Here is a 26,041-nt window from a genome sequence, read left to right on the forward strand (position 1 = left end):
AGAAATCTAATCAACATTATCATAGTTTGTGCATGCTACAAACTAAAGGCCTTATTAGGAGTCTGGAGGTCCATGGACCACCAGACTTCCGGGAGAGTGGCGATGGTGGTCCAGCCACTGCTGCACCAGCGGTCCGACCACCGTATTATAAGTTTGGCGGTCAGCCCACCATTTGACCGCTGCAACCGCCAGGGAACCGCGTTCCCTGGTGGCGGCGTGGTGGTCAGGGGCGTAGAATACGCTGGCAGTGCTGCAGCACCACCATGCATAATTTGAGTTTCCCCGACTGCCAGCCACCATGAAAAAGCTGGTGGTGGGGAAACAAAGGGGTCCCCACAGGGTCCCCTTTTTCCCAAGCAGGTAGGTGCATGCAGCTGCCCCACTGAATGCAAGCACCCCCTTAGTAACATGCACTTGGAAAGGATTATCTTCCCACTGTTTTAAATGCTGCCAAGTGCTAGCACCAATCATCCAAAGTGATGTCTTAATTATAGTCAGTGTTATTTTAGTGCTTCTTGCAATGCTAGTGTAGTGCCATTCAGTGCTACTGGATCAGCTGCCATGCCATGCTGCAATGTGCTGTGACGGGCACCACAGCGAGGCAGTATTAAAGGCTCATTGAGCCTTTTTACTGCACAACCGTAGGACCGCCACACTGCCCATCCGCCGACCAGACAACGATTTGTATTGTACTCTGGTGGGCGGGCAGTGTTTGGGTTTGGCAGTTCAGGAGCTGGCGGTGGTGTATCGTCCCACTCCCACACCGCCAAACTCGTTATGAGGCCCATAGTTTAGTGGTTTCTTTGTTTTTATGTCTGTTATGTATTATGATGACCTCAAGTGGTGTATTCAATATACACGCTACATTTATTGTGTAAAAACAAGTGTCCTTCTTTCATTTTTACATTGATTAGAGAAGCAGTGTCTCTCGCAGTATTTGTGCCACCAGTATTATCTGCAATTGTGGGTTGTTACGGATATGTTTGGCTGCTATTTATTGGGAATACTACCAACAAAGCTGGAAGTGTAAGTGGATGTTTTCCTTCACATCATACCAGAGGAGTAAAAGTCCATGTTTTGTGTAGTATCTACAGTGCTTATGTCCCTAAACAGACCACTGGTCAGCTCCCCCCCCCGCACCTCCACCAGTAACTGCTGCGCTGAGAGCCTGTGCTCTCTGTTTTGAGACGCAGGTTTGAGGCCCTCAGCCACCTGCAGTCTCCTGCCTGTGCTTCATCCCTGTTAGTCCAGTGTGAGGGCACTCTGATCTTCTGCTATTCCGCCTCTTTTTGGCTCTTCTGTGCCTTCTTTTTCTCTTCTGCCCTATTTTCCTCATTAGCCCTTTTATCCCTCTCCTTTTTCATGCCCTCCTGCCCCTGCTGCCCCCATGGCACCTCCAGCATGTCCTTCTTGCACCTACCATCCCCCTACTTAATGGCGGCTGCTGCATGGCCGTGCCGCTGGCGTGCCAAAGGCAAGCTCATCTGCGACCATCAACAGGAATTCTGTTCCTCCGACCCGCCTCTGTTACGACTCCAACACCCCCACGCTCTCAACCCAGGACGCAGCAACAACTGCTAGCTTTCGACGCAGAGTAACACCCAAGGCCTGATCTCCTGCTGACACCGCCACTGCACCTTCACCCACATTCAGACCCCAGCAGCAGCACCCAGCCTACCGGATGTCATCACACACAAACCACTGAACTGCATCCTCCTCAATATGCGCTCCCTACACAGGCACGCTACAGAAATCTGGGACCTCCTCAACACCCACACGCCCAACATTGCCTTCCTCACAGAAACCTGGACCAACACCAACTCTGTGCCTGACATCGCATCGCCATTCGAAACACATACAAGATCCTGAGAAAAGACCACCCTCCGCATGACAGCCACTGATCCGGACGACGCTACGACCCCCATGGAACATCTCCACTTCTAGATCCAGACCTACCCAAACAACTCTCCGTGGAACCCTCATCAACAGGCTGCCTGTACCCCGCGCTACCTTCACAGACACCATCGCTGACATCATCGCAGAGCACAAGCAGATTCACCCCTGCACTCCAGGGATCCAACCGAGCGGCCGATGACTCGAAAAGACTTGGAGGAACAACAAAACCCCAGAAACACGCATAACCTACAGAACACCCACCACAGCACACCACAAACTCATCAAATCCAATTCAGAATCCTCACCAATGCCCACATCTCCAAAGAACTCTTCTCCATCATCCAGGAATTTGCCAAACCCAGCAGCAAAACGACAGGCACCAAAAATCATATTCACTGTACAATGGCCACATAGACAAATATATTATCAGCTCAGATGCTTAAACGTTACGGTATCCTGTCCACAGTTATGTAGTGAAGGCAGGGCCTTGTGTGCGCACATTGCTATGTTGGCATAAGCTTATTAGAAGTTTAAACACCATTTTATCCTTTTGCTGCTTTTGCACACAACACTGCATATAACTGTTGTTGTAATTTAGGCTTTGTAAATGTCTTAACATGAGAATGGCTTGTTTTCAACATCCCTAGACTTACATCGCGACCTTAGTATGCACAGTGAGTGCTAAGGCCTCCAAGATTATCATAACAATGTTAGCTGTTGTTCGGGCTGATCGGCTCACGTTTTAGACACAACATACTCGCAGCTGCATCTAGCTGAAATTCTGCTGGCTTTAATATTGCACTGTAGGCATGATTTGATGCACTTGGAGAAAATCCGTTCTCCAGAGAGAAAGAAATTTTGCAGATCCTGATGTGATTCACTTCTGCTGATCTTGGAGGTATGGGGTCCCCTATTCAAGCCTAAGAGACCTTCTATATTTCATAAAACATAGTTCCTAGCAAGGGAGGGTGGCATACTCAGCACTATAGGACCTGTTTCCACTATAATTATAATATGATTTCTCCCTTTGTGTTTTATGTAATTGTAACAATGCTGAGTGTATTATTTTTAATCATATGCCTGCTTATGTTAGCAAAAATGCTGTATCTTAGAGCACGTCGTTAAAATAAACATTTTAAAATTTTCCGTGTCTCTATTTACTCCTGTTGTGGACTGGCATGAGAATAACAAACGAAAGAATGTTCTTGATTCCCACCATTCCTGAGAGTATCCTAAGTCACATGTTCTGGGTTGTCTAATCATTGGTTCCTTTGCTATTGGACGAAAAGCTAATGTGACACTGATGCTAGTCGGTTAGGGGTTCTAGGTACTGAGGTGAGTTTTTTGGTCCACCACAATTCACTGAGGTCCTGGGTCTCTGTGCACAGTTCTGAGCAAAATCCCTGCAACAGTTAATGAGTGACCAAGTAATAGGCTGTTGGCATTTCGACTCACGATATGAGTTTGAATGGGGCTTCCTTACACATTAACTCAGTGTCACATTCACCCATTCACACACTAAGGCCCCCATCAGGATGACGGGCGGACTTTGTCCGCCCGCCATCCCATTGGAAAGAGGGACCGCCCGCCTTAAGGGCGGGGGTCCCGATGTGTGCATTAGGATGCCCCGCCACAGTGGTGGGCACATCCCTCATTTTTAACATTGTGGCGGTCGGTGCTCACTGCACCGCCCGCCACAATGTTAAAAATGTATGCATGCATTTGCATACACGAAGCTGCAGGCACCGTGCGGTGCCTGCTGCTTCATGTATGCAAATGCTGGGGGGTACCACAGGTACCCCTCCGCGTGCACCCCCCACCCCTCCTTCACTCTGGGGGCCCGCAGGGGGCCGCCAGAGTGAAGACCGCATGCCTTCGATGCCGCCACGGAAAGGCATCAGATTGGGCCCATCATAATATGGCCTGGCGGTGTCTATTAGACACCGCCACCATAATAATCCTTTTCCGACCCGGCCGCAAGGCGACCGGGGCGGAAAAGCGGCGGACGGTCTTTTCGACCCCCGCCGTCCCCCCCGCCATACTAATATGGCGGGGGAATTCAGGAGAGGATGTCGGGCGGATTGCCCCCGCCAGGCCGGTGGTGGTTACCGCCAGCCTGGCGGGGGCAATCCGCCCGACATCCTAATGGGCCCCTAAAACTCAGCAGTCAATGCAGAAACAGTTGCAGATATAAAAGGCTATACCTACTGGCTTTGCCAATGACTGTTCTGTGCGGCAGTCAAAATGAATAAAGATGTTCATAATTCTACCTCAATTGCCTTCTTGTGGTGGACAGCATCCTTTAAAAAATACCCAGCCACAAGAAGTGCACAGCAATAACACAGAGCCAACCACTTGTGCAGGTCCAAATTGTAGTTAAAAAGCCAAGAGTGTAAGCAATGATACAGGAAATATTGTTAATCTCTTCATCTGAAATCCAAGCCTCAAATTTGAAAAAAATCTAAGTCTGTGCATTGATTGGACAGACCCATGGTAATCATTTTTGTTTTTTCAAAAGAAAACTAATTAGGAAACTCGGATTCTCATAAGAGAAAATATGAAACCATAGTGGATTGGATCGTAGTGGACGCACCATATAAGCTTTTTTCATGATGGTATTTGACACGCCCAGTGGTACACTGTACAGTGTTTAAGTTTAACCCTAAATTATACTGTTATTTATACTATTACAATAAGTATTTGAGTATATACAGTTTTGTGGAGTTTTTTGTAAACTGTGATTTTGAGAGACGTGTGGTCACCATCCATGTACAGAACATTACCAAAGGAAAATAGAGAAATGCATCATATGCAGATTGTGTTTATAAAATCTCCAAAGGACACTGCACAATTCAATTTCCATTTAAGAAATAAATATGGTTCATCTGACGCTTGTCTGAAATAATACCATTTCAAAATGCACTCCACCTGTAGGAATAGCTTGGAAAACAAGTTATCAAATTAGAGACATCGAAGTGTAAGAGAACATAGCTACGGCACGCCGAAAATGAAGATGGGGTGCATTTCAAGAAACATTCAGCACAACACAAATGTGCAGTAGAAAACAACTTAGGTAAATACATTTAGGGTCAGAAAGATGGTGGTTAACAGAGAAACTCAAGTGTGAAATTTAAAAAAAGAAAGGTAACGGCATCAAACTCACTGTAGCAAAATAATAGTCTAAAGGCCTGATAACGATGTAAGTGGGAAAGCCTCCAACCACAGGAAGTAGGAAAGGGTCGGAGGCTTTCTGACTTACATCGTTGGTTTCATATCCGTCAGCCTTCTTATGATGAAGGCTTTCGGATTTGTAACTGGCTGGTTGGATCAACTGGTTTCTGATTGGCTCAAAGTACCCTTTGGCCAGTTGGAGGCCACTCATAATCCTCTAGGTACGGCATTTACGCTTCAGGAATTATGATGTTGGTTTCCGACAGGCTTTTCAGGCTGGGCTTTCAGACATGAAAAGCCTATCAGAATGCGACTTTGGGGACCTGGGCAGGGCCCCCTTTCACCGCGTCCTCCGGTTGCGAGGCAGGCACCTGACCCATTTCTCTATGGGAGCTTGTGCTACCGCAGTTTACGGTCAGAGTACAAGATCCCATAGAGAAATAGGAGTGTGCGACTGCACATCCTAATAAAGCGGTCAGGACCGCCGACTAGAGGTCAGTTGCCTCCGCCCGACATCGTAATGAGAGCCAAAATGTTTAAAAGTCAAAACAAACTTTGAAAAAAGATGTAGAGTAGTATACAGTCTGTTGTTAATAAACATATGGCAGCTGAAAGAACAATTGATGGATGGAAAGCTAAACAATGCCAAACATTCACCCCCAGTACAAAGATCTGAGCCTAAATCCATCGTTTTTTGCTTTCCATGCCATTACACTTTGAACGCAGACATATGCAAATCAGTCTTGACCCTGCTTCCCATGGAAACAGTCCAGCCCGAACTGCCAGACCAGGCCCTCCCCGAACCGGAAACAAGCATCCCAGGACTGGTTTTTGGGGTATCACCCCTCATCAGCCAGGCTAGATTTTGCATTTGGTTGGGTCCAAAATGAGGTGGCATAGTGAGCAAAATAGCAATGGATTTAATCCAGAGCTCGGGACTGGAGGTGAATGTTTGATTTATTCAACATTCCGTCCATCATTTCTTCTACAGCACTTTTTCGCCCTAGGTGGGATGGATATGTCAGATGTGTGTCCCTTGCTTGCTGTGCCACTGGATTCGAGTTTGCCTGGCTGATGAGGGTGTGATCCCCGATACTGGTCCTAGGATGCTTGTTTACAGTCTAGGGAGAACCCAGCTTGGCAGTTTGGGCTGCACTGTTCTCATGAGGAGCAGGGTCAAGACTGATTTGAATATGGTTGGGTCCAAAATGAGGTGGCATAGTGAGCAAAATAACAATGGATTTAAGCCAGATCTCTTGACTGGGGGTGAATGTTTGATTTCTTCAGCATTCCGTCCATCAATTGTTGCTGCAGCACATTTTACCCCAAGTGGGATGGGTATGCTCAGATGTGGGTCCCTTGCTTGCTGTGGCACTGGATTCAAGCTAGCCTGGCTAATGAGGGGTGATACCCTGAAACCAGTCCCAGGATGCTTGTTTCCGGTCCAGGGAGAACCCGGCTTGGCAGTTCGGGCTGGACTGCTCACATGAGGAGCAGGGTCAAGACTGATTTGTATATGCTGTCTCCAAACTGGGGTGGCGTAGTGAGCAAAAGGACGATGGATTTAACCCTGATCTCTTGACTGGGGGTTAATGTTTGATTTCTTCAGCATTCCGTCCATCATTTGTTGCTGCAGCACTTTTTGCTCCAAGTGGGAAGGACATGCCCAGAAGTGGGTCCCTTGCTCGCGGTGCCACTGAATTCAAGCTACCCTGGCTGATGAGGGGGTGATACACTGAAACCGGTCCCAGCTTGCTTGTTTTCAGTCCACAGGAGACCTGGCTTGGCAGTTCGGGGTGAACTGTTCCCATGGGGAGCAGGGTAAAGACTGATTTGCATATGCTGGGTCCAAACTGGGGTGGCGTAGTGAGCAAAAGAACGATGGATTTTAATACAAATCGCTTGACTGAGGGTGAATGTTACATTTATTCAGCATTCCATCTGTCATTTGTTGCTGCAGCACATATGACAGCTGATCAAGTAGCACTGAACGGTAATACACTAACATTGCAAGATGCACTAAAATAACACTGACTAAAATTAAGACATCACTTTGGATGATTGGTGCTAGCACTAGGCAGCGTTTCACACAGTGGGAGGATAATCCTTTCCAAGTGCATGTTAGGTATTGTAGTATTTGCAAGCACTGTCCGATTCTACAGTACAATTATGTCCCTGTGTGAAAAAAAGAAAATAGCATGAAGAAAAAAATTATTACAAACAAAATAAAATTACGAAAATCAAAGTTTAGGTGAGTAAGAAAAACGTCCATTACACATTGGAATAAAAAAAAATATTCAGCATGGAAGGGATGTCGTTGGTGTTAGCGATAGGATTATGGTTTAGTCTTGTTTGAAAGGAAAGAATTATAACATTTTGGTCTAGGATTCAGGTTTGGGTTAGGGATATGGTTATGTTTAGAATTGGGCTGTGGTTAGGGTCTGAACTAATGACAAGCGTAAAGGCTAGCTGTGTTTATGGTTGTGATTTTGCTTTTGACAAAAGTTAGGGTTTGGATTCAGTTTATGGTTAGCATTATTATTGGCTGTGTTTAAAGTTTAACATAGAGTATTGTGAAGGGTAAGTCTTAGGGTATTTGGTTTGTTTTCGATGTACTTTAATCATATTTTCTTAACTGTCAATGACATGCAACATTATTTGTTTTCATAATGGCTTCCTTTTACAAATGTCTTCAAAAATCTATTTCTTCATGTTTGCATTCCTTTTCATTCCGATTCCAAGCATGTAAAAGTCCAAAATGCTGCGTCTTTTACAGGGTTTGCATATCAAAAGGTGGTTTGAACTACTTCCATTGAAGCAAAATCTGACATGAAGCTTGTGCAAAAAAACACAAATGAAGGCATCAAAAAAGGTCTATAAAGTAAACGCTTGCTATCCAAATGCACTATTCTGAGCTGTCCAAAATGGCGTGGTAAATATTGCACGGATTGTATTTAGACTACATGTGAATAATTAAATATGATACGCTGCTGCCGAGGGCAATAATAGACATTATGGGCCCTGAGCCATTCCATTGACTTCAATGGAGTGCATAACATTCCCATCTTTTAATTAATGTTAACGCTTTTAAAATAATCGTGGTGATGTGCATGTGAAAACCACAACTGTAAACAAGCCAAGCAACTCTGATTAGCAAACTAATGTATCCTCCCCATAGGATCTGCTTAGGAAGCAAGCAAACTCTAAAGACGGTACTACCCAGACTCCCTGGAGCTTGCATCATAAATCAACAGTCTCCCCTTCCTGCACATGTGTGTTGTTGTGATGTTCGAAGACAGATAGGCCGAGCACACACCCTTACCAAGACTGTATGTTCATATCCTATGCCAGGCTGCAGGACCCTGAAAGGAAGGTAAAAAAATGCATTCAGTTTAACCTGAGCCCAATGAGGGTGGCAGTGTTGAGATAAAAGCAGTCTTCATATTGATACCTACTTTTGTAGTCGAAATACCTACTGCTTCGTCACAAATTTTAAAAGCACAAAAAAAGCCAAAAACAATCGATCCTTGTCAAGGGCGGAACAGTGTGTTTGCCATGCTATACAATTTCTTTTTAAGCCTAGGGTTCCTCAGAATATGTGCTTCTGACTTGGACGACAATATTCCTTTCTTTGTAGTAAGCAGACTGGAAATTCAAATTTCTTTTCAAATCTGTCCTAGTTTTGTTTTTAACAGACAAGCTTTAACAATGGGAGCATTAATCCTCATGTTCAAAGTTTCCTGTGACATTCCCCCATCTCTGCATGCCTCCCTTGGCCTATAATCGACCTCTGAGAGCACTGGGTAGAACCTGATGTGAGAGGAAATCCAACCTTGGACTTTACAACTTAAAAACGCTGCTCCTGCAAAATTCCCCTTGGAAGGCTTCATCCAGATCGTTGTGGAAAACTTTAGACACATACTTCAATTATCATAAATCTCCGTGAGTTTCTGTACCATTATTTTATTATTATTAATTTGTATGATATTATATGTACATTTATTATTGTATTTTTGTTCTCTGGGTCCAATTGCGACTCTTCCATGTATATGGTACTCATATCCATAATCTGTTAACTCTTGTGTCTAAAATACATGAAATGTTAATAGCCGTCTTTTCTGTGTTTTTCTTTTTCTCTTGCCTCTCTTCTTTCTTTCTTTTCTTTCCTTCTCCTTTCTTCCTCTTTATTTCACTAACGAGTTATAGAGGTTAGTTTAGTAGCGATATAATGGTGTTAAAATCTCATTTTCGGTTCTTTTTCCTTGAATTGTTTGCTTCATGTATATACGCCATGCTATGTTATGCATCTTTTTGGAGTGTTTACCTTTTTTTCTGGAAATTCAATAAAATATTTGAAATTATTATTATTATTATTTTAAAACGCTGCTCCTGAACTCCAATAACACATAAGCACTGGAGGAACTTTACTACTTGTCCAAAACTAAATACAAAAACACCAAAGCCAAAAATGCAAACATGAGGTCTCTTTTCACAACACAGCTACTGAACTTTCACTCATTTTGAGCCTAACAAACCCACCAGCAAACCAGTCATACCCTGTCTCTCCTTTCACTGCTACTCTCTTCCCCTGACTATGCCCCCTATCCCTAAGTACTGCTACTTCGCAACTTCAATTTTACAGCCAAAGTGAACACTAGCCACACTCTTCCTCCTCTGCATCAGAACTCCGAAGTGATCTGACCAACACACTTACAGTCCTTGCCCTCTTTGCTACTCCCCTTCGGTCACAACCCAAACTCAGAGATGTGTTTACATACTTGACTTGACGGCCATTCTGAATGGCCCTATTACTGATGGTTTTATCAATGTTCTGCAACATTATCATGCTGGCTGTCCTGCAAAACTATTGACTTCAGACTATCAAATGGCAAAACATCGTTGAAGTAAGTATATACAAGTAAGTATATCAGGTAAGTGCAGGGCAGGAACAACGCAGGGAAAAACATTGCATGACTTAACAACACATTTTTTACCCCGTATTTTTTTACAACTTGCATGCTTTTACAACACGTGCTATTACCATGCATTGTTTATATATATAAAAAGAATGTATTTGTGGGGAGAGACCCCTACACCTTCCAGCTTAGCTCAAATGTGTTGTAAAGACATACATGTGGTAAAAACATGCGTGGTAAAAACAGAAGTGGTAATGGCACAATGTGGTAAAAACCTTGTTGTAAAGGTTGTTTCCATATTAATTTACTTATCATAATTCCACATCTGTGTACCTAATCAGACACTCAACCCAGGCACACTGGCAGCCAGTCACTGCCGACTCACCGTGCTGGGAGATAACTGTTAGTAATCCGACCCTGACAAAGGCTATAAAATAGCATTGCCACCTGATGGGCCAAGAGGAAAGTGCACACAGATTGCACTCCACCCTCAGCAACCTTACCTACAGCAGGGACCAAGATCCTGCATACTCACTGCCACCTGCGCAGAGGGACCTCTAAAAAATAAAAGTCAAAACAAATAGTAACACCTCGAATTCTCTTTCGTTGTTTTTGCATGATGTGAGCATTACCCTAAGGTTTAACACATTTCTGTTTCACTTACACTGGAAGTTTTGCTTACGCCTGGACTAAGCTCTACTCATCAGTTAGATGATGATTTGATTCTAATTTAGGTGGGCATTGGTGGCATTTAACGACTGTTGTAATATTTCACCTGGTATGATAAATGCTTATTTAAATCTCTCTCACAGCCCTGATGGTATTTAGTTAACACCCTGCTTAGAGAGTATGCCAGACCGCAGACATTAGTAGAAAACAATGTTTCTGGTAGATTGATGCATTATTACTTGGCATGCCCTGCACATAAAATGACAGCCTCTATGGGCTGCTGTACCCTGTGTGGTGAATCACCAACCCAAACTTCTTGACAAAGTCCTGGAACCTGCTTTATTGCACCTCTACATATATTTAAGAATTTTCTAATGTGTGTTGTTTTAGGGTGCCTTGCACGATGATTGTACAATTTTACTCAAGTACGTTGTTCAGGCTACAAAAAAAAAACCAGTTTAACAAATCGTCAACATTGTCCCTACCTCATATTCCATCAGGTGTGAAACACGTGAACTGCCCCAGTGCAGTTGAAATAAGCTGTAGGTACTTGATGGCCCAAGTCTAACTGTCCTGCTCCCGCGGTGCACCTCTCTGGGCTCTGGCCACAAAACCCACGGTTACTTTGTTGTGGAATCCTCGAGCACTGTGAAGGGCCACAAGGGAGAGCCTCTTGGGCGCTAGTGTCCTTTTCTGCAACGTTACTGCCATTTGTCCCGCTGCCCCCACGAGCTGGAGAACTTCTGGAAATACTAAAAAGTATGGCACGTGCAGTGATCAGCTCAAACACCAGCTAACTTTAGGCATATCAGCCAGATGAATTTGATTTTCACCACCAGGAAATGTATAGAAGCATCAAAGAATGTACATCTTCATGAGTCAGGTAAGTGCAGGCTCTTTAATAGGGATGATCTAAGAAGACAGCTGGGTGCGACCCAAGACTCAGATTACAAGGGGAGGCTGGGGCAGCTTCAGCTTAACCTGCCCCTTCCAAATCCAAACTAAACTGCTCTGAGCACTGAAAGCAGAGTATATCAATCTGCCTTCCATGGTAAAGCCCCCTGGTGACACGTGGCTCTTCTTCCACATTGCGGTACAAAAGGGGGTGGTGATGGACGGAGCATCTGAACCAATCAAACACTCACACCAAGTCAAGAGATCTGGGTTTAATCCATCACTGTTCTTTAGCCCACTCTGCCACCCCAGTTCAGACATGGCCATATGCAAATCAGTCTGACCCTGTGCCTCATGGGAACAGTCCAGCCCGAACTGCCAAGCCATGCCTTCCCTGGACCGGAAACAAGCTTCCGAGGACCGGTTTCTGGCATTTCAGCCGTCTTCAGCCCGGCTTGCTTGAATCCAGTGGCAAAGTGAGCAAGGGACTCACGTCTCAGCAGTGAGTGTTTGATTGGTTCAGATGCTCTGTCCATCACCACCCCCTTTTGTACCATCTTCTTCCACATCGGCATCCAGTGGACCAAATTCACAGGCACCCCTGAGCCTACCATGCAGCGCAGCCGCAGGTAAGACAGGCGGTCAGAAATCTGCCCATTCGTCCATTGACTATTCTTGGTCCCCAACCAGTCAAACCCCTCCCCTGCGGCTTCGACCCATTTTCAAGAAATGACACGGGTTTCCGGGTACATATCCACTTGCTAGATTAGAAGGAGGTGTAGCTACGCAAGGAAAAGGGCCAGGTAACTGACATCATCATGTGGGCGAAGGTGTGGTATTACTGAGTGTTTCCCGCACCTTGTTCCTCATTTCGGGTCCGAGACGTGTGCGGGGCCCGATCATACGGCCGTTATGGGTAATGGGTAATTTTGGGTGCAGTGTCACCGTACCACTGTCACCAGGATGCTTGTAATTGGGCCCTAAATGTGTTATGCCTAAGTGTTATGTTATGTCTTGCTAAAACACTCCTGTTTGCTGGAGAATAAAAAAATAACTAATAAAAGTACGATGCACTAGGGCCGTGACCGCTTGCGCACTCGCTTTGTAAACATTGTAAGTAAAAATGCAAATTAAGCGCAAATGTAATTAAATAAAATAATTTCCTTGTTTATCTTGTTCAAGGGATTCTCCCTATATTCTATGGCGTTTTATTTTTATTAAGTATAACACACGAGTGAGATATGTGACGTTTCCCATACTCTGCGTCCATGTAAAAGGAAGAAAGGCGCTATATAATGGTGATAACATGTAGTCACACTGCCCAGCGCGCTGCCGTCGCTCTGGTATTAAAGTTCACAGCATGGAGGGGACCGGCCCCGTGCATCTTGCTATAGGACACACTCTCTGACTAGAAGCGATGCAGGTGGGTGCCAGCTGCCCCCGTGTTTACCTGCGCACCAACCCAGGCACATCCAACAAGATGTATGCCGGGTGCTCGCACTTCCACGGTGGGAGGCAAATTGATTCGGAAAACCATTTATTATTTTTTTTTCCACTTTGAAACGTTCCTCTTAGGTTGGAACGGCGGAGACTGGCAGCCGGAGCCGCGCCCCGCCTTCCTTCCCTCGCCTCCCTCTCTCGTCTGTGCTGAGCGAGGAAACTTCAGCAGACACCGCGCTGCCGTGGAGAGCGCAGGCTGCGGGCGCTCGGGTGGATTTATGAGCGCATTTTGCCTCGTTTCGGTCTTTGCAGGAAAGGACACCTTCAAAACTTTAATACTGGCCACATATTTGCTGTTTTCGGATTGAAGCAAACTTTGTGGGTGTGTTTTAAGTTACCCTTTTGTACAGGTGTGCATTTAGTCAGCTTTTCTCAGCTTGGCAGCAGACCCTGGCAGCATCCGAGACACCAGATTAAAGTTTCCAAGAACCGCTTATTACCTTCGAGAAGCGTCATGGGGCGCCTCCGGTGCCTTCCCCGGGAGGACGGCGAGCGGGAGAGCCGCGAGGTGAGCGGCGGCCGAGGCCGGTGAGGTGCCCCCGGCTCGGCGCATGCCTCCCCCGCTGGAGGCGGGAGCCGGGGAGCCGCTGGGACTCTCCGAGATGAACTTTGGAAGGGACCCCTTCATCCTGAACGTGGGGGGCGCGCGCTACTCCCTGTCCCAGGAGGTGATCAAGGACTTCCCCCTGCGCCGGGTGAGCCGGCTGCACGGCTGCGCCTCGGAGCAGGACGTGCTGGAGGTGTGCGACGACTACGACCGGGAGCGCAACGAGTACTTCTTCGACCGGCACTCGGAGGCCTTCGGCTTCATCATGCTCTACGTCAAGTACGGCAAGCTGCGCTTCGTGCCGCAGATGTGCGAGCTCTCCTTCTACAACGAGATGATCTACTGGGGCCTGGAGCGCTCGCACCTCGAATACTGCTGCCAGCGGCGCCTGGACGAGCGCATGTCGGACACCTACACCTACCTGACGGACGAGAGCCCGCCCGACGAGGCGGCCGCCCGGCTGCTGCTGCCCGAGGACGCCCCGGGCCCCGAGGGCCGGCGCTGGCTGGAGCGCATGCGGCTCACCTTCGAGGAGCCCGCCTCGTCGCTGGCGGCGCAGGTGCTGGCCACCGTCTCCACCCTCTTCATCATCGTGTCCATGGTGGTGCTGTGCGCCAGCACGCTGCCCGACTGGCACACGGCGCAGAACCGCAGCGTGGAGGAGCACAGGTATAGCGACAGTCTCAGGGAGCCCTCGGGGTACGAGTAGCCATTCTCACTTCTTTCTCTGTCCGTCTGTCGTCGTGGTCTGTGTGTCCCGCACGCTCGAGGGCTAGGTAGGGAACACTGGCCCCGGGGCACGGGATGATGGGCTTCCAACACACGCACACTCCCAAACTAGGACGCGACCCCCAAACTGTTAATTACTCAATGAAATGCCAATTGAACTTTAAAACGGCTATGGTAAAAGTAATCCACTTATAAAAACCTTGAATGTGGAATCATATTGGCTATGCTGCAGATTCACACCTGCAATTTACTGGTTAGAGGGTCGAATCCAGGTCAGATCGAAACAGCCATCCATCTTTCCAGTATCATAACAATCGTGTTGCTGAATCTGGCTGTGAACCGAGGCTCGCAGGGTGGTACCGAGCAAAGTCGGCTCAGCCTTTCTTGCTTTGAATAGTTATAAAATGAGTGCCACAACATTGGGCAGTAGCAGCACCTGCTGTGCAGGGAGCCGATAAATCTCTACACTTCCACTACCGGATAGAAATAAGTTATTATTCCCATATTTAAAAAACTTACCCCTTGAACAGGGAAGTACGTGCTAACCTGACTCGGATAAATAGCCTTATGTGTGTGCTGGCTACACGACCATGCAATGTTTAGTTTTAAACATACATTAAAACCTCCGGTTAGCTGGGAATAGAATTTAGAAGTCACGCAGTTCTTCATATTACGTCTTTGCAATTTTATTCGGGAGTATGGTGTATTGGATAATGCGTGGACTTTGTTAATGAAAGTCCATAGGTCTTCGCACTGGACAAACATGGTGTGGTCTTGGGCAAATCGAGATTTTGTCGCTGCCTAATTTATTAGCATTTATAATCATACCAGACACGAGGGCTCCCTGCTATAAAACACGTTTTTTGGGGCTTCTGGCCTCTTTCCAAACGACACAGTAGTGGTGTAACTTCCTCTATGACTCCCACCTGTCACAAGTCAGCCCCATCTTCTCAAACGGCTGAAAAATCTATAAGTTTAGCCAGCATGTGCAGAAGTGCGTTAGAGAGAATCCAGCATTGATAAGTGAAACACAATTATTTCACACACATTTATAGTTATGTGCCACATGAGCTCTAATACTCGCGTTTCCCTTTTATAACTTGCCATTTTTTATTTAAACAATACCAGTTGTTCAGATGCGAGCTCTAAAAATTCAGTAGGCAAAAATCGAGGTAAATAAATAAACAATCCCGATTAAAATGTTACCCCTAAAACACTTAATGCAGGAAACACTAACAGTCCCTACAGCCCGACCCGGTTTTCAGATTCTACCCACTCGCACTCCCAGTGATTGCACCCACTTGATTTCTGAGGGGATGTGTGCACGTGCCTGTAGGAAGAAGCGAGCCCCAATGTCTCGTCGCCTGTTTCTTGTATTGTTGGTTTTGTGTCCTGTTCACAAGTTGAATTAAACATTAAGCCGCTAGAGCGAACTCGAATGCAAGGTTTCTGCGGAATGCCCCAGTGACGAGGGCACAAAAGGGAAGACCCTCGACCAGCAATACATACTCGACACTGAGCTGCCTGTTTCCCACGCCACATGCTGCCTTCCGGTTGCACAGACATATTTGCAGCGGTGTCATATAAAATAACGGGGTATCTTGAAAAGCTTCTCGTATGCTCTGAGGAATCCCCTGTTCGCAACACAAATTTCAAACCTGTAGCGTGCAACCCCTCGCAAATGTCCTCAGTTTTAGTGACAGTGGGATTTTGGCACGCTGCCTGTGTCTTATATCCTGTGGTGGCGCTACCTGTTGACCAGACCCAGTACTGCAGGTGATGCCGGAGTGTGTGTTATTTCCCTTGATCCGAGGAGGCGGTGTAGGTTGATGCATGGCATGCATTCTGCAAGGAACGGAAGAAGTGTATAGGACTACTACTGCATGTAGAAGCCTTCCAGTGATGGGGCGTGGCCTCTTTGTTGAAGATCATCAGTGATGGGGGCTTGGCCTCTTTGTTGAAGACCATCAGTGATGGGGACTTGGCCTCTTTGCTGAAGATCATCAGTGATGGGGACTTGGCCTCTTTGTTGAAGACCATCAGTGATGGGGGCTTGGCCTCTTTGTTGAAGACCATCAGTGATGGGGGCTTGGCCTCTTTGTTAAAGACCATCAGTGATGGGGGCTTGGCCTCTTTGCTGAAGATCATCAGTGATGGGGACCTGGCCTCTTTGTTGAAGACCATCAGTGATGGGGACTTGGCCTCTTTGTTGAAGACCATCAGTGATGGGGACCTGGCCTCTTTGTTAAAGACCATCAGTGATGGGGGCTTGGCCTCTTTGTTGAAGACCATCAGTGATGGGGACTTGGCCTCTTTGTTGAAGACCATCAGTGATGGGGACCTGGCCTCTTTGTTAAAGACCATCAGTGATGGGGGCTTGGCCTCTTTGTTGAAGACCATCAGTGATGGGGACTTGGCCTCTTTGTTGAAGACCATCAGTGATGGGGACTTGGCCTCTTTGTTGAAGACCATCAGTGATGGGGGATTGGCCTCTTTGCTGAAGACCATCAGTGATGGGGGATTGGCCTCTTTGTTGAAGACCATCAGTGATGGGGGCTTGGCCTCTTTGTTGAAGACCATCAGTGATGGGGGATTGGCCTCTTTGTTAAAGACCATCAGTGATAGGGGCTTGGCCTCTTTGCTGAAGATCATCAGTGATGGGGACTTGGCCTCTTTGTTGAAGACCATCAGTGATGGGGGCTTGGCCTCTTTGTTGAAGACCATCAGTGATGGGGGCTTGGCCTCTTTGTTGAAGACCATCAGTGATGGGGACTTGGCCTCTTTGGTGAAGACCATCAGTGATGGGGGCTTGGCCTCTTTGTTAAAGACCATCAGTGATGGGGGCTTGGCCTCTTTGTTGAAGACCATCAGTGATGGGGGCTTGGCCTCTTTGTTAAAGACCATCAGTGATGGGGACTTGGCCTCTTTGCTGAAGACCATCAGTGATGGGGACTTGGCCTCTTTGTTGAAGACCATCAGTGATGGGGGCTTGGCCTCTTTGTTAAAGACCATCAGTGATGGGGGCTTGGCCTCTTTGCTGAAGATCATCAGTGATGGGGACCTGGCCTCTTTGTTGAAGACCATCAGTGATGGGGACTTGGCCTCTTTGCTGAAGACCATCAGTGATGGGGACCTGGCCTCTTTGTTGAAGACCATCAGTGATGGGGACCTGGCCTCTTTGTTGAAGACCATCAGTGAAGGGGGCTTGGCCTCTTTGCTGAAGATCATCAGTGATGGGGACCTGGCCTCTTTGTTGAAGACCATCAGTGATGGGGACCTGGCCTCTTTGTTGAAGACCATCAGTGATGGGGACTTGGCCTCTTTGCTGAAGACCATCAGTGATGGGGACTTGGCCTCTTTGCTGAAGATCATCAGTGATGGGGACCTGGCCTCTTTGTTGAAGACCATCAGTGATGGGGACTTGGCCTCTTTGTTAAAGACCATCAGTGATGGGGACTTGGCCTCTTTGTTGAAGACCATCAGTGATGGGGCTTGGCCTCCTTGTTAAAGACCATCAGTGATGGGGACTTGGCCTCTTTGTTGAAGACCATCAGTTATGGGGGCTTGGCCTCTTTGTTAAAGACCATCAGTGAAGGGGGCTTGGCCTCTTTGCTGAAGATCATCAGTGATGGGGACCTGGCCTCTTTGTTGAAGACCATCAGTGATGGGGACTTGGCCTCTTTGCTGAAGATCATCAGTGATGGGGACTTGGCCTCTTTGTTGAAGACCATCAGTGATGGGGGCTTGGCCTCTTTGTTGAAGACCATCAGTGATAGGGGCTTGGCCTCTTTGTTGAAGACCATCAGTGATGGGGGCTTGGCCTCTTTGTTGAAGACCATCAGTGATAGGGGCTTGGCCTCTTTGTTGAAGACCATCAGTGATGGGGGCTTGGCCTCTTTGTTGAAGACCATCAGTGATGGGGACTTGGCCTCTTTGTTGAAGACCATCAGTGGTGGGGGCTTGGCCTCTTTGTTAAAGACCATCAGTGATAGGGGCTTGGCCTCTTTGTTGAAGACCATCAGTGATGGGGGCTTGGCCTCTTTGTTGAAGACCATCAGTGATGGGGACTTGGCCTCTTTGTTGAAGACCATCAGTGATGGGGGCTTGGCCTCTTTGTTAAAGACCATCAGTGATGGGGGCTTGGCCTCTTTGTTGAAGACCATCAGTGATGGGGGCTTGGCCTCTTTGTTAAAGACCATCAGTGATGGGGACTTGGCCTCTTTGTTGAAGACCATCAGTGATGGGGACTTGGCCTCTTTGTTGAAGACCATCAGTGATGGGGGCTTGGCCTCTTTGTTGAAGACCATCAGTGATGGGGACTTGGCCTCTTTGTTGAAGACCATCAGTGATGGGGGCTTGGCCTCTTTGTTGAAGACCATCAGTGATAGGGGCTTGGCCTCTTTGTTGAAGACCATCAGTGATGGGGGCTTGGCCTCTTTGTTGAAGACCATCAGTGATGGGGACTTGGCCTCTTTGTTGAAGACCATCAGTGATGGGGGATTGGCCTCTTTGTTAAAGACCGTCAGTGATAGGGGCTTGGCCTCTTTGTTGAAGACCATCGGTGATGGGGGCTTGGCCTCTTTGTCGAAGACCGTCAGTGATAGGGGCTTGGCCTCTTTGTTGAAGACCATCAGTGATGGGGGCTTGGCCTCTTTGTCGAAGACCATCAGTGATAGGGGCTTGGCCTCTTTGTTGAAGACCATCAGTGATGGGGACTTGGCCTCTTTGTTGAAGACCATCAGTGATGGGGGCTTGGCCTCTTTGTTGAAGACCATCAGTGATGGGGGCTTGGCCTCTTTGTTGAAGACCATCAGTGATAGGGGCTTGGCCTCTTTGTTGAAGACCATCAGTGATGGGGGCTTGGCCTCTTTGTTGAAGACCATCAGTGATGGGGGCTTGGCCTCTTTGTTGAAGACCATCAGTGATAGGGGCTTGGCCTCTTTGTGACTTGGCCTCTTTGTTGAAGACCATCAGTGATGGGGGCTTAGCCTTTTTGTTGAAGACCATCAGTGATGGGGACATAATCTTTTGCTTGAAGCCTTTCAGTGATGAAAGTCTGACTCCCTTTTAGAAGCCTGTCTGTGATTGGGGCTTGTACTCTTCTTTGAAGTCCATCTCCTATGAAGGCTTGGTCGTTTTGTTGAAGGCTGTCAATGATGGGGCTTGGCCTCTTGGGTGAAGACCATTGGTAATGGTGGCTTGGTCTCTACTATGAAGCCTCTCAGTGATGGGGACTTTGCCTCTTCTTTTAAGTCTAACAGATGTGGAGGCCTCTTCCGTGAACCGTATCATGATGGGGACTTGGCCTCTTTCACGGCTATTGATGACGAGGGCTTCATCTCTTCCTTGGAGCCTATCACTGATGGGGACTTGGCCTCTTTTAAGCCTATTGATGACGAGGGCTTCGTCTCTTCCTTGGAGCCTATCACTGATGGGGACTTAGCCTCTTTCAAGCCTATTGATTATGAGGGCTTCATCTCTTCTTTGAAGCCTATCTATGATGGTGGATTGCCTCTTTGTTGAAGCCTATCAGTAATTTGGGCTTGACCTCTTTGTTGAAGACCATCAGTGATGGGGGCTTGACCTCTTTGTTGAAGACCATCAGTGATGGGGGCTTGGCCTCTTTGTTGAAGACCATCAGTGATGGGGGCTTGGCCTCTTTGTTGAAGACCATCATTGATGGGGGCTTTGCCTCTTTGTTAAAGACCCTCAATGATGGTGGCTTGGCCTCTTTGTTAAAGACCATCAGTGATGGGGGCTTGGCCTCTTTGTTGAAGACCATCAGTGATGGGGGCTTGGCCTCTTTGTTGAAGACCATCAGTGATGGGGACTTGGCCTCTTTGTTGAAGACCATCAGTGATGGGGGCTTAGCCTTTTTGTTGAAGACCATCAGTGATGGGGGCTTGGCCTCTTTGTTGAAGACCATCAGTGATGGGGACTTGGCCTCTTTGTTGAAGACCATCAGTGATGGGGGCTTAGCCTTTTTGTTGAAGACCATCAGTGATGGGGGCTTGGACTCTTCTTTGAAGCCTGTCAATGATGGGGGATTGCCTCTTTGTTGAATATCATCAGTGATGGGGAATTGCCTCTTGTTTGAAGCCTATCAATAATGGAAGTCTGATTTTCCTGTTGATGCCTGTCTGTGATTGGGGCTTGTCCCCTTAATTGAAGTCTGTCAGTGATGAGGACTTAGCCTCATCATTATTTAAGATATTTTTGTATCGCAAAGAGATACTGTGTAACAGTGCTGTTGCTCAGTGTGAAGGGTGATAAAGAAATAAATGTGAAGAAGGCAGAAATCCCACGACACTGCAGGGAATCATTGTGATTAAAGTGTGTATTTTCCCGGAACCTGGGAACAAAGATTAATTTCTATCAGAAGGCATTTTGACATAAACAGCGTATGCCAGGGAGGGGCCTTATGTCCAACAAAGCCTAATGCCAACTAATGGAAAGTTGTGACGTTCGCCCCTAATCAGAAGTCTGTAGCGTGTAAACGCTGTGTCATACATTCTAGGTGGAACCATTGTTAAACTGTGACCAAATTCATTGGCTTATTGAATGCGGTGACAGCTGGCCTGCCCATGGATCATATCGCTGAATTACTAATTGAGTCATACAGCTGCTGGTGCAAGCACAGTGTGAAGGCTATGTTTAGTTGAACAAGGATTTATTGATTAGAGAGCATTTGTGAGGTGCATGTAGTCTTATTTCGTATATGTTCTTTTGTGTAGCCCTTGTGCTGCCCGATGGCTGCTTTAAAGAATTGAGGATGGGAAGGAGGTGGCAGGGAGGTCCAAGGAGTATCGTCAAGTCAGTGATCCAAGCTCTGTGTGCAGGGTAGAATAGATAGGTCTTCACCACTCTTCTGAAGTTCAGCCTGCCGGGTTTCAGGCAGAGGTACAGTGTAATGTTATCTTAATGTTATCTTAATCATTTATTGATGAAGTTCACGTTCATCATGCTGCGTTGTTAATGTAGTGAGTTTCCCCTAGAGGAGATGTCCCATAAAACCAATGTACTTCAGTTAGCACAGGACTAGCCTGTCTCTGGAGGCCCACCTCAGGCTCACCGTTTGAGTAACAAAACAGCAAGTATGTATACTTTTATCAATGAAATATTGACCCTGGTGTCCAGGTCTGACACAAAACAAGGAAATGTTAGTCTTTTTGTGTCTTAGTAAAAAATCGCCCCGGGGATGTGTTTTATTTGACGAGAGAGAAGGAAGTCGCAAGAAAAATATTTTTGACACTCAGTAGGAAACACTAAAAAGATAACTTCCCTAATTTATAAATATATTGTTCATGATAATAACGAGAACAGGACACTTAGACAATGGACAGCATGCTCTAAGATGATTTTACTGTTTATCACAAGTTGTTCGGGTCTACCCATCCTGTCATACTGATCTTTCAGAGACCTGAAGAAGGTCAGCTGCACTTCCAAGCCAATGTAATATTTGTTGTCCAGACAAGCAATCTTTGTTGCCAAAAGTCAGCAGCCAATCATTTGTATTGTTGCAATAAAACATTTTTTTGCTTTCTCACAACAGGATAATTGAAGCTATCTGCATAGGCTGGTTCACTGCAGAATGCATTGTGAGGTTCATTGTCTCCAAAAACAAGTGTGAGTTTGTCAAGAGGCCCCTGAACATCATTGACTTGCTGGCCATCTCTCCGTACTATGTCTCCGTGTTCATGACAGTCTGCACGGGGGAGAACCCCCAACTGCAGAGAGCTGGGGTGACTTTGAGGGTGTTGAGAATGATGAGGATTTTTTGGGTGATCAAACTTGCCCGGCACTTCATTGGCCTCCAGACACTTGGACTGACTCTAAAACGTTGCTACAAGGAGATGGTCATGTTGCTTGTTTTCATTTGCGTTGCTATGGCCATTTTTGGCGCCCTGGCCCAGCTTCTGGAGCACGGATTGGACCTGGAAATAAAAAACGAAGACTATGCCAGCATACCCGCGGCCTGTTGGTGGGTGATCATCTCCATGACGACCGTGGGTTATGGGGACATGTATCCCATCACAATGTCTGGAAGGATCCTTGGAGGCGTGTGTGTGGTTAGTGGAATAGTTCTGTTAGCACTGCCAATCACTTTTATCTACCACAGCTTTGTACAGTGCTATCACGAGCTCAAGTACAAATCTGCCAGGTATAGCAGAAGCCTTTCTTCTGAATTTCTAAATTAATTAATGCGTTTTGAATCCTCTTCAGTATGTTTCAAAATTGATATTTAACTTTTATAGGCTGGCTATGTCTTTATTTATTTTTTGGAATGTAGAAAAAGCTTTGCTCAGAAGTAGCGAGAAGAAATCTCATGTTTTCATTTTTTGTACAACTACGATATAATAATAAATAAGAAATGAATCAGAAACCGTGAGCTTTGTTCCAAAGGAAGGATCTTTTTGGCATACAAAATTATATCTGTGTGAATGTGAAAGGGATTTAATTCAACATTTTGCAAAAATACAGCCCATGTTAATTTAATCTTTAATATATGTTTATTTGCACACTAAAAACTACGTCTGTGGTAAATCTGTTTTTCTCCCTTTCACCGACGTAAGTGTTGCCTCTCAATAAGATGTCTACATCACCGAATTCGCCTGCTTCATTATGACAAAAGAATAACAATGTGATATTTCATCTAATTTTTATGTTCTACCGCTTTTTCATCAATTTCACTTCTCAAGGCTTGCTAAAACCTATGCATGGATCGTGTTCTATCCATATTTTCTATATATATTTAGATAATGTTAAAATGGCGAAATGCATCTGGTATTGATTAACATTTTCAAAAAACAACACACACCTAAGGCCTGTCTTGGCTAGAGCGGCACACGGAACCAGAAGGGTTTTGGATGTTTCTGTGTTGGAGATGGACAGGTGGGATATGTTTGAAATATGAACCTTTTTAAAAGAGGTTTACTTATGTCTCCCCCAGCGAATATTCAAAGCAATACCGTTTTGCTCTTTAATAATGGACGACCCCTTAACCTTCTTTCTGGTCTGGGGCAACCACTGGACGTCTGCTAAAAGTTCAGAATCTCACTACAAACTTAATTCTGCAAGGTACATTATTTTTTTTTTAAATGGCATGTATGTTCTTATTGTCTCTGAACACCAAAGGTAGTCAATGTGTGTGTCTTTAAGAGATACACGGCTGTAGCCACCAATAAATGTGTTACTGAGTGAAACATGTAGAAAACACCAGCCATACCTTATGCCTTGTGCCTTGCAAAAGTAGAAAGTGTGATATGGAGAAATATGCAGATAGAGAAAATTACGCAGGAAAGTTGCATTAGGGACTCGTTTGAGGCTGGCTCTGTCTAAAGCCTTAAAATGAGGCCGCATTGGATTGCTTGGCGATTCCTATGACTTAGATGATGAGAGGTTACTGAGTATCAGCTATAATCAAAGCTCTACCAGCCTTTGAAATGTTGGGGGTATGGAAATGTTCTTGGTAGAACAACAGCATTCATAACATAGCCTCAAGATTAGCCGGAGAAGTACAAAATTATCCAATGTAGGAAGTGGACCTCCTTAAATGTGTGCTGGCGTTGCTGAGAGTGAGTGTGGTGTCAGGAGCCAGTTAGTTCAAGATATAGTCGGACTGAGTCCTCTTTGAACCTCCAGAATATACTTAGTAAGTAATCAGTGGTATTGAGGCAAATGTTATTTCTTTGGAGTCTTCATAGCTAAACCCTACCCGCTCCTCCCACACCTGACCCCAACCCTACGCACCAGTGTCCGGTTGTTAAAACGAGCGTGCCCGCCCTTGTCTGAGTTTCTGATAATGCTCTTTGAAATGTGCCCTGTAGAAGCAGTCTTGACCAGAACAATCAATGTGTGTTTTAGGAGTGAGGCTCATGTTATGCTGCCAGTTAGACTTGTAGGCCTCATTTGAGAGGGAAAGGAACCTTATCCAAGTCCAAGAAGTTTTTTCTGAAAATTATTTTCTGCTGCTGTTGAGTTACTTGTGAGTTTGATCTCAATGCGCTAGTGAATGATGGTTCACATTCAGCTGTGTGAAACAGATTTGAATATCATCTGCATACGAGTGACGTGGAAGCTTGCAGAGGCCATGGTTACCTATTGCATAGGAAAATATAGACATTAATGGAGCTCCTTCAGACATCGAAGAACAGTGGAGGGACGGAGTGGTCTCCCTGGTCATCATAGGTGAAGCGACAAACCTCCGAACTGTACGTCATCGACCCAACCCCCTGTATTCCGGCAGGTGGGATGATATAATGCAGCTGAAAGCAGGATACCGCAAGCTAAGGAAAAATATGAGATATTCCCCTAGCATGTAAACAAGTAAGAGGGACTTGCACAGTATGGCCCGGGTAACTGGGCTATCCCTAGGCACTGTCTATCTGATGTGAGAGAGTGGCACAAAACTAACAGGAGTGCATACTGTGTGTATCTATGCATCATAGCATATAAAGAGTGAAGCTAGGTAGGATACCAAGGAGTCCTGTAGACAGTTCAAGGATATGGACTGATTAGTAAATAGGAAGGAGCATGGACTAAGGGCCATATGTATGAACACATTTTACCGTAGACACAGAATGGGTAAAACCCTTTGATACATCTGGCCCTACGTTCTTAAGTTCAGAGCAGCACATTAGGAGCCAGGATGTTCCTTCAGGATGGTGTTTTCCATTTTGTTTGGAGACCTCTCTCTCGTTTGAGTCATTTTGAGTCTGCAGGACTCTTGGTCAGTCTTGGTGTAGATGTTAATGGGGAGTGTGTTTCTAAACTGTGAAGTGGTGCTTCTTTGAGAGCTACATTGTGTCCTGGGGATTTAGAATATGTGTTAAAATTGAGGTATTAGGTGCTATTTCCGTGGTTCATTTATAGGTGAGACATAGGGTCTTGGAGACAACCAGCAATGAATGTGACGCCAGTGGAGTCTTCTCTGTCGTTTAAGCATGACTGACACACATCAAGAATCTCTGCGACTCGCAGTAAAGTTGATATAATTTGATATAAACTGATAAAAAAAATTGCAAACAGCAATTTAAAAAACTGTATTCAATGAAAATGTTATCCATAAGCATCGGATAATTCTCAGCATTTTTCCAAATTGTAGGTGATAAAATACTGGCCCGTGTCCCTTCACGCTAACTGAGTTTTTAGCACACACAAGGCAGATGGCAGCTCCATCATGACATATTGGACATAGACGGCAACAAGCAAACAGAACAGCAAGGTGAGGAACAGTGTGTATAAACTGCACCCCCTCACTTGTGTCTGTAAGAGACATGAGTCACCAGCTAGAAGACAAAAGAAAATCATAGCTTGAGGTGCCCTCTCGTGGGAAACTGTTGTTTCATTGTGAGCTGTAGAAGCTGTGGGAGGCAGACCGAGGTAAAGGGCAAGGCCGACAGAAATCACTTTTATAATTGCCTAATATTACAAAGTTCTCATTACTGCATCGTCCTCGTCTACTCACATTTTTTGTTAATCAGCGCCTGACAACATGTCATGTTGGTAGGCAGAAGTAATATTGTTATATTTTAGGAGATGGGTGCAGATGGTCGTGTTTCTCTGGCCCTTTTTATCCCCCTCCCACTTTATGCCTTACCAGTCCTCTATTTCTCTGACCCCTATATGACTTTATAGATTTGCTTGGCCTCCTAACAACTTTACATGTCTTTTCCTGACAACATATCTAATAAATGTTACTGGGCAGAGGAGGCGGTGT

General features: G+C 46.0%; 1 protein-coding gene across 1 annotated transcript; it reads left to right on the forward strand.

Moving 5' to 3' along the window:
* The first annotated feature begins 13,213 nt into the window (after positions 1 to 13,213).
* KCNG3 (potassium voltage-gated channel modifier subfamily G member 3) lies at positions 13,214 to 22,711 on the forward strand. The gene is made up of 2 exons (XM_078647109.1): positions 13,214 to 14,262; positions 21,875 to 22,711. The coding sequence occupies exons 1-2, from the start codon at positions 13,598 to 13,600 to the stop codon at positions 22,518 to 22,520; spliced, it is 1,311 nt and encodes a 436-aa protein (XP_078503235.1). The 5' UTR covers positions 13,214 to 13,597; the 3' UTR covers positions 22,521 to 22,711.
* The last annotated feature ends 3,330 nt before the right edge of the window (positions 22,712 to 26,041 follow it).

This window comes from Lissotriton helveticus, chromosome 6 (assembly GCF_964261635.1).
Source record: "Lissotriton helveticus chromosome 6, aLisHel1.1, whole genome shotgun sequence".
In the NCBI taxonomy this organism is placed as follows: domain Eukaryota; kingdom Metazoa; phylum Chordata; class Amphibia; order Caudata; family Salamandridae; genus Lissotriton; species Lissotriton helveticus.

Bases quoted from the DNA above. Each gene is read 5' to 3' on its own strand.
- KCNG3 (XM_078647109.1), top strand. From the start codon at position 13,598: ATGCCTCCCCCGCTGGAGGCGGGAGCCGGGGAGCCGCTGGGACTCTCC. The intron at 14,263-21,874 runs GTATAGCGACAG...TTCTCACAACAG, and splicing joins CGCAGCGTGGAGGAGCACAG to GATAATTGAAGCTATCTGCA.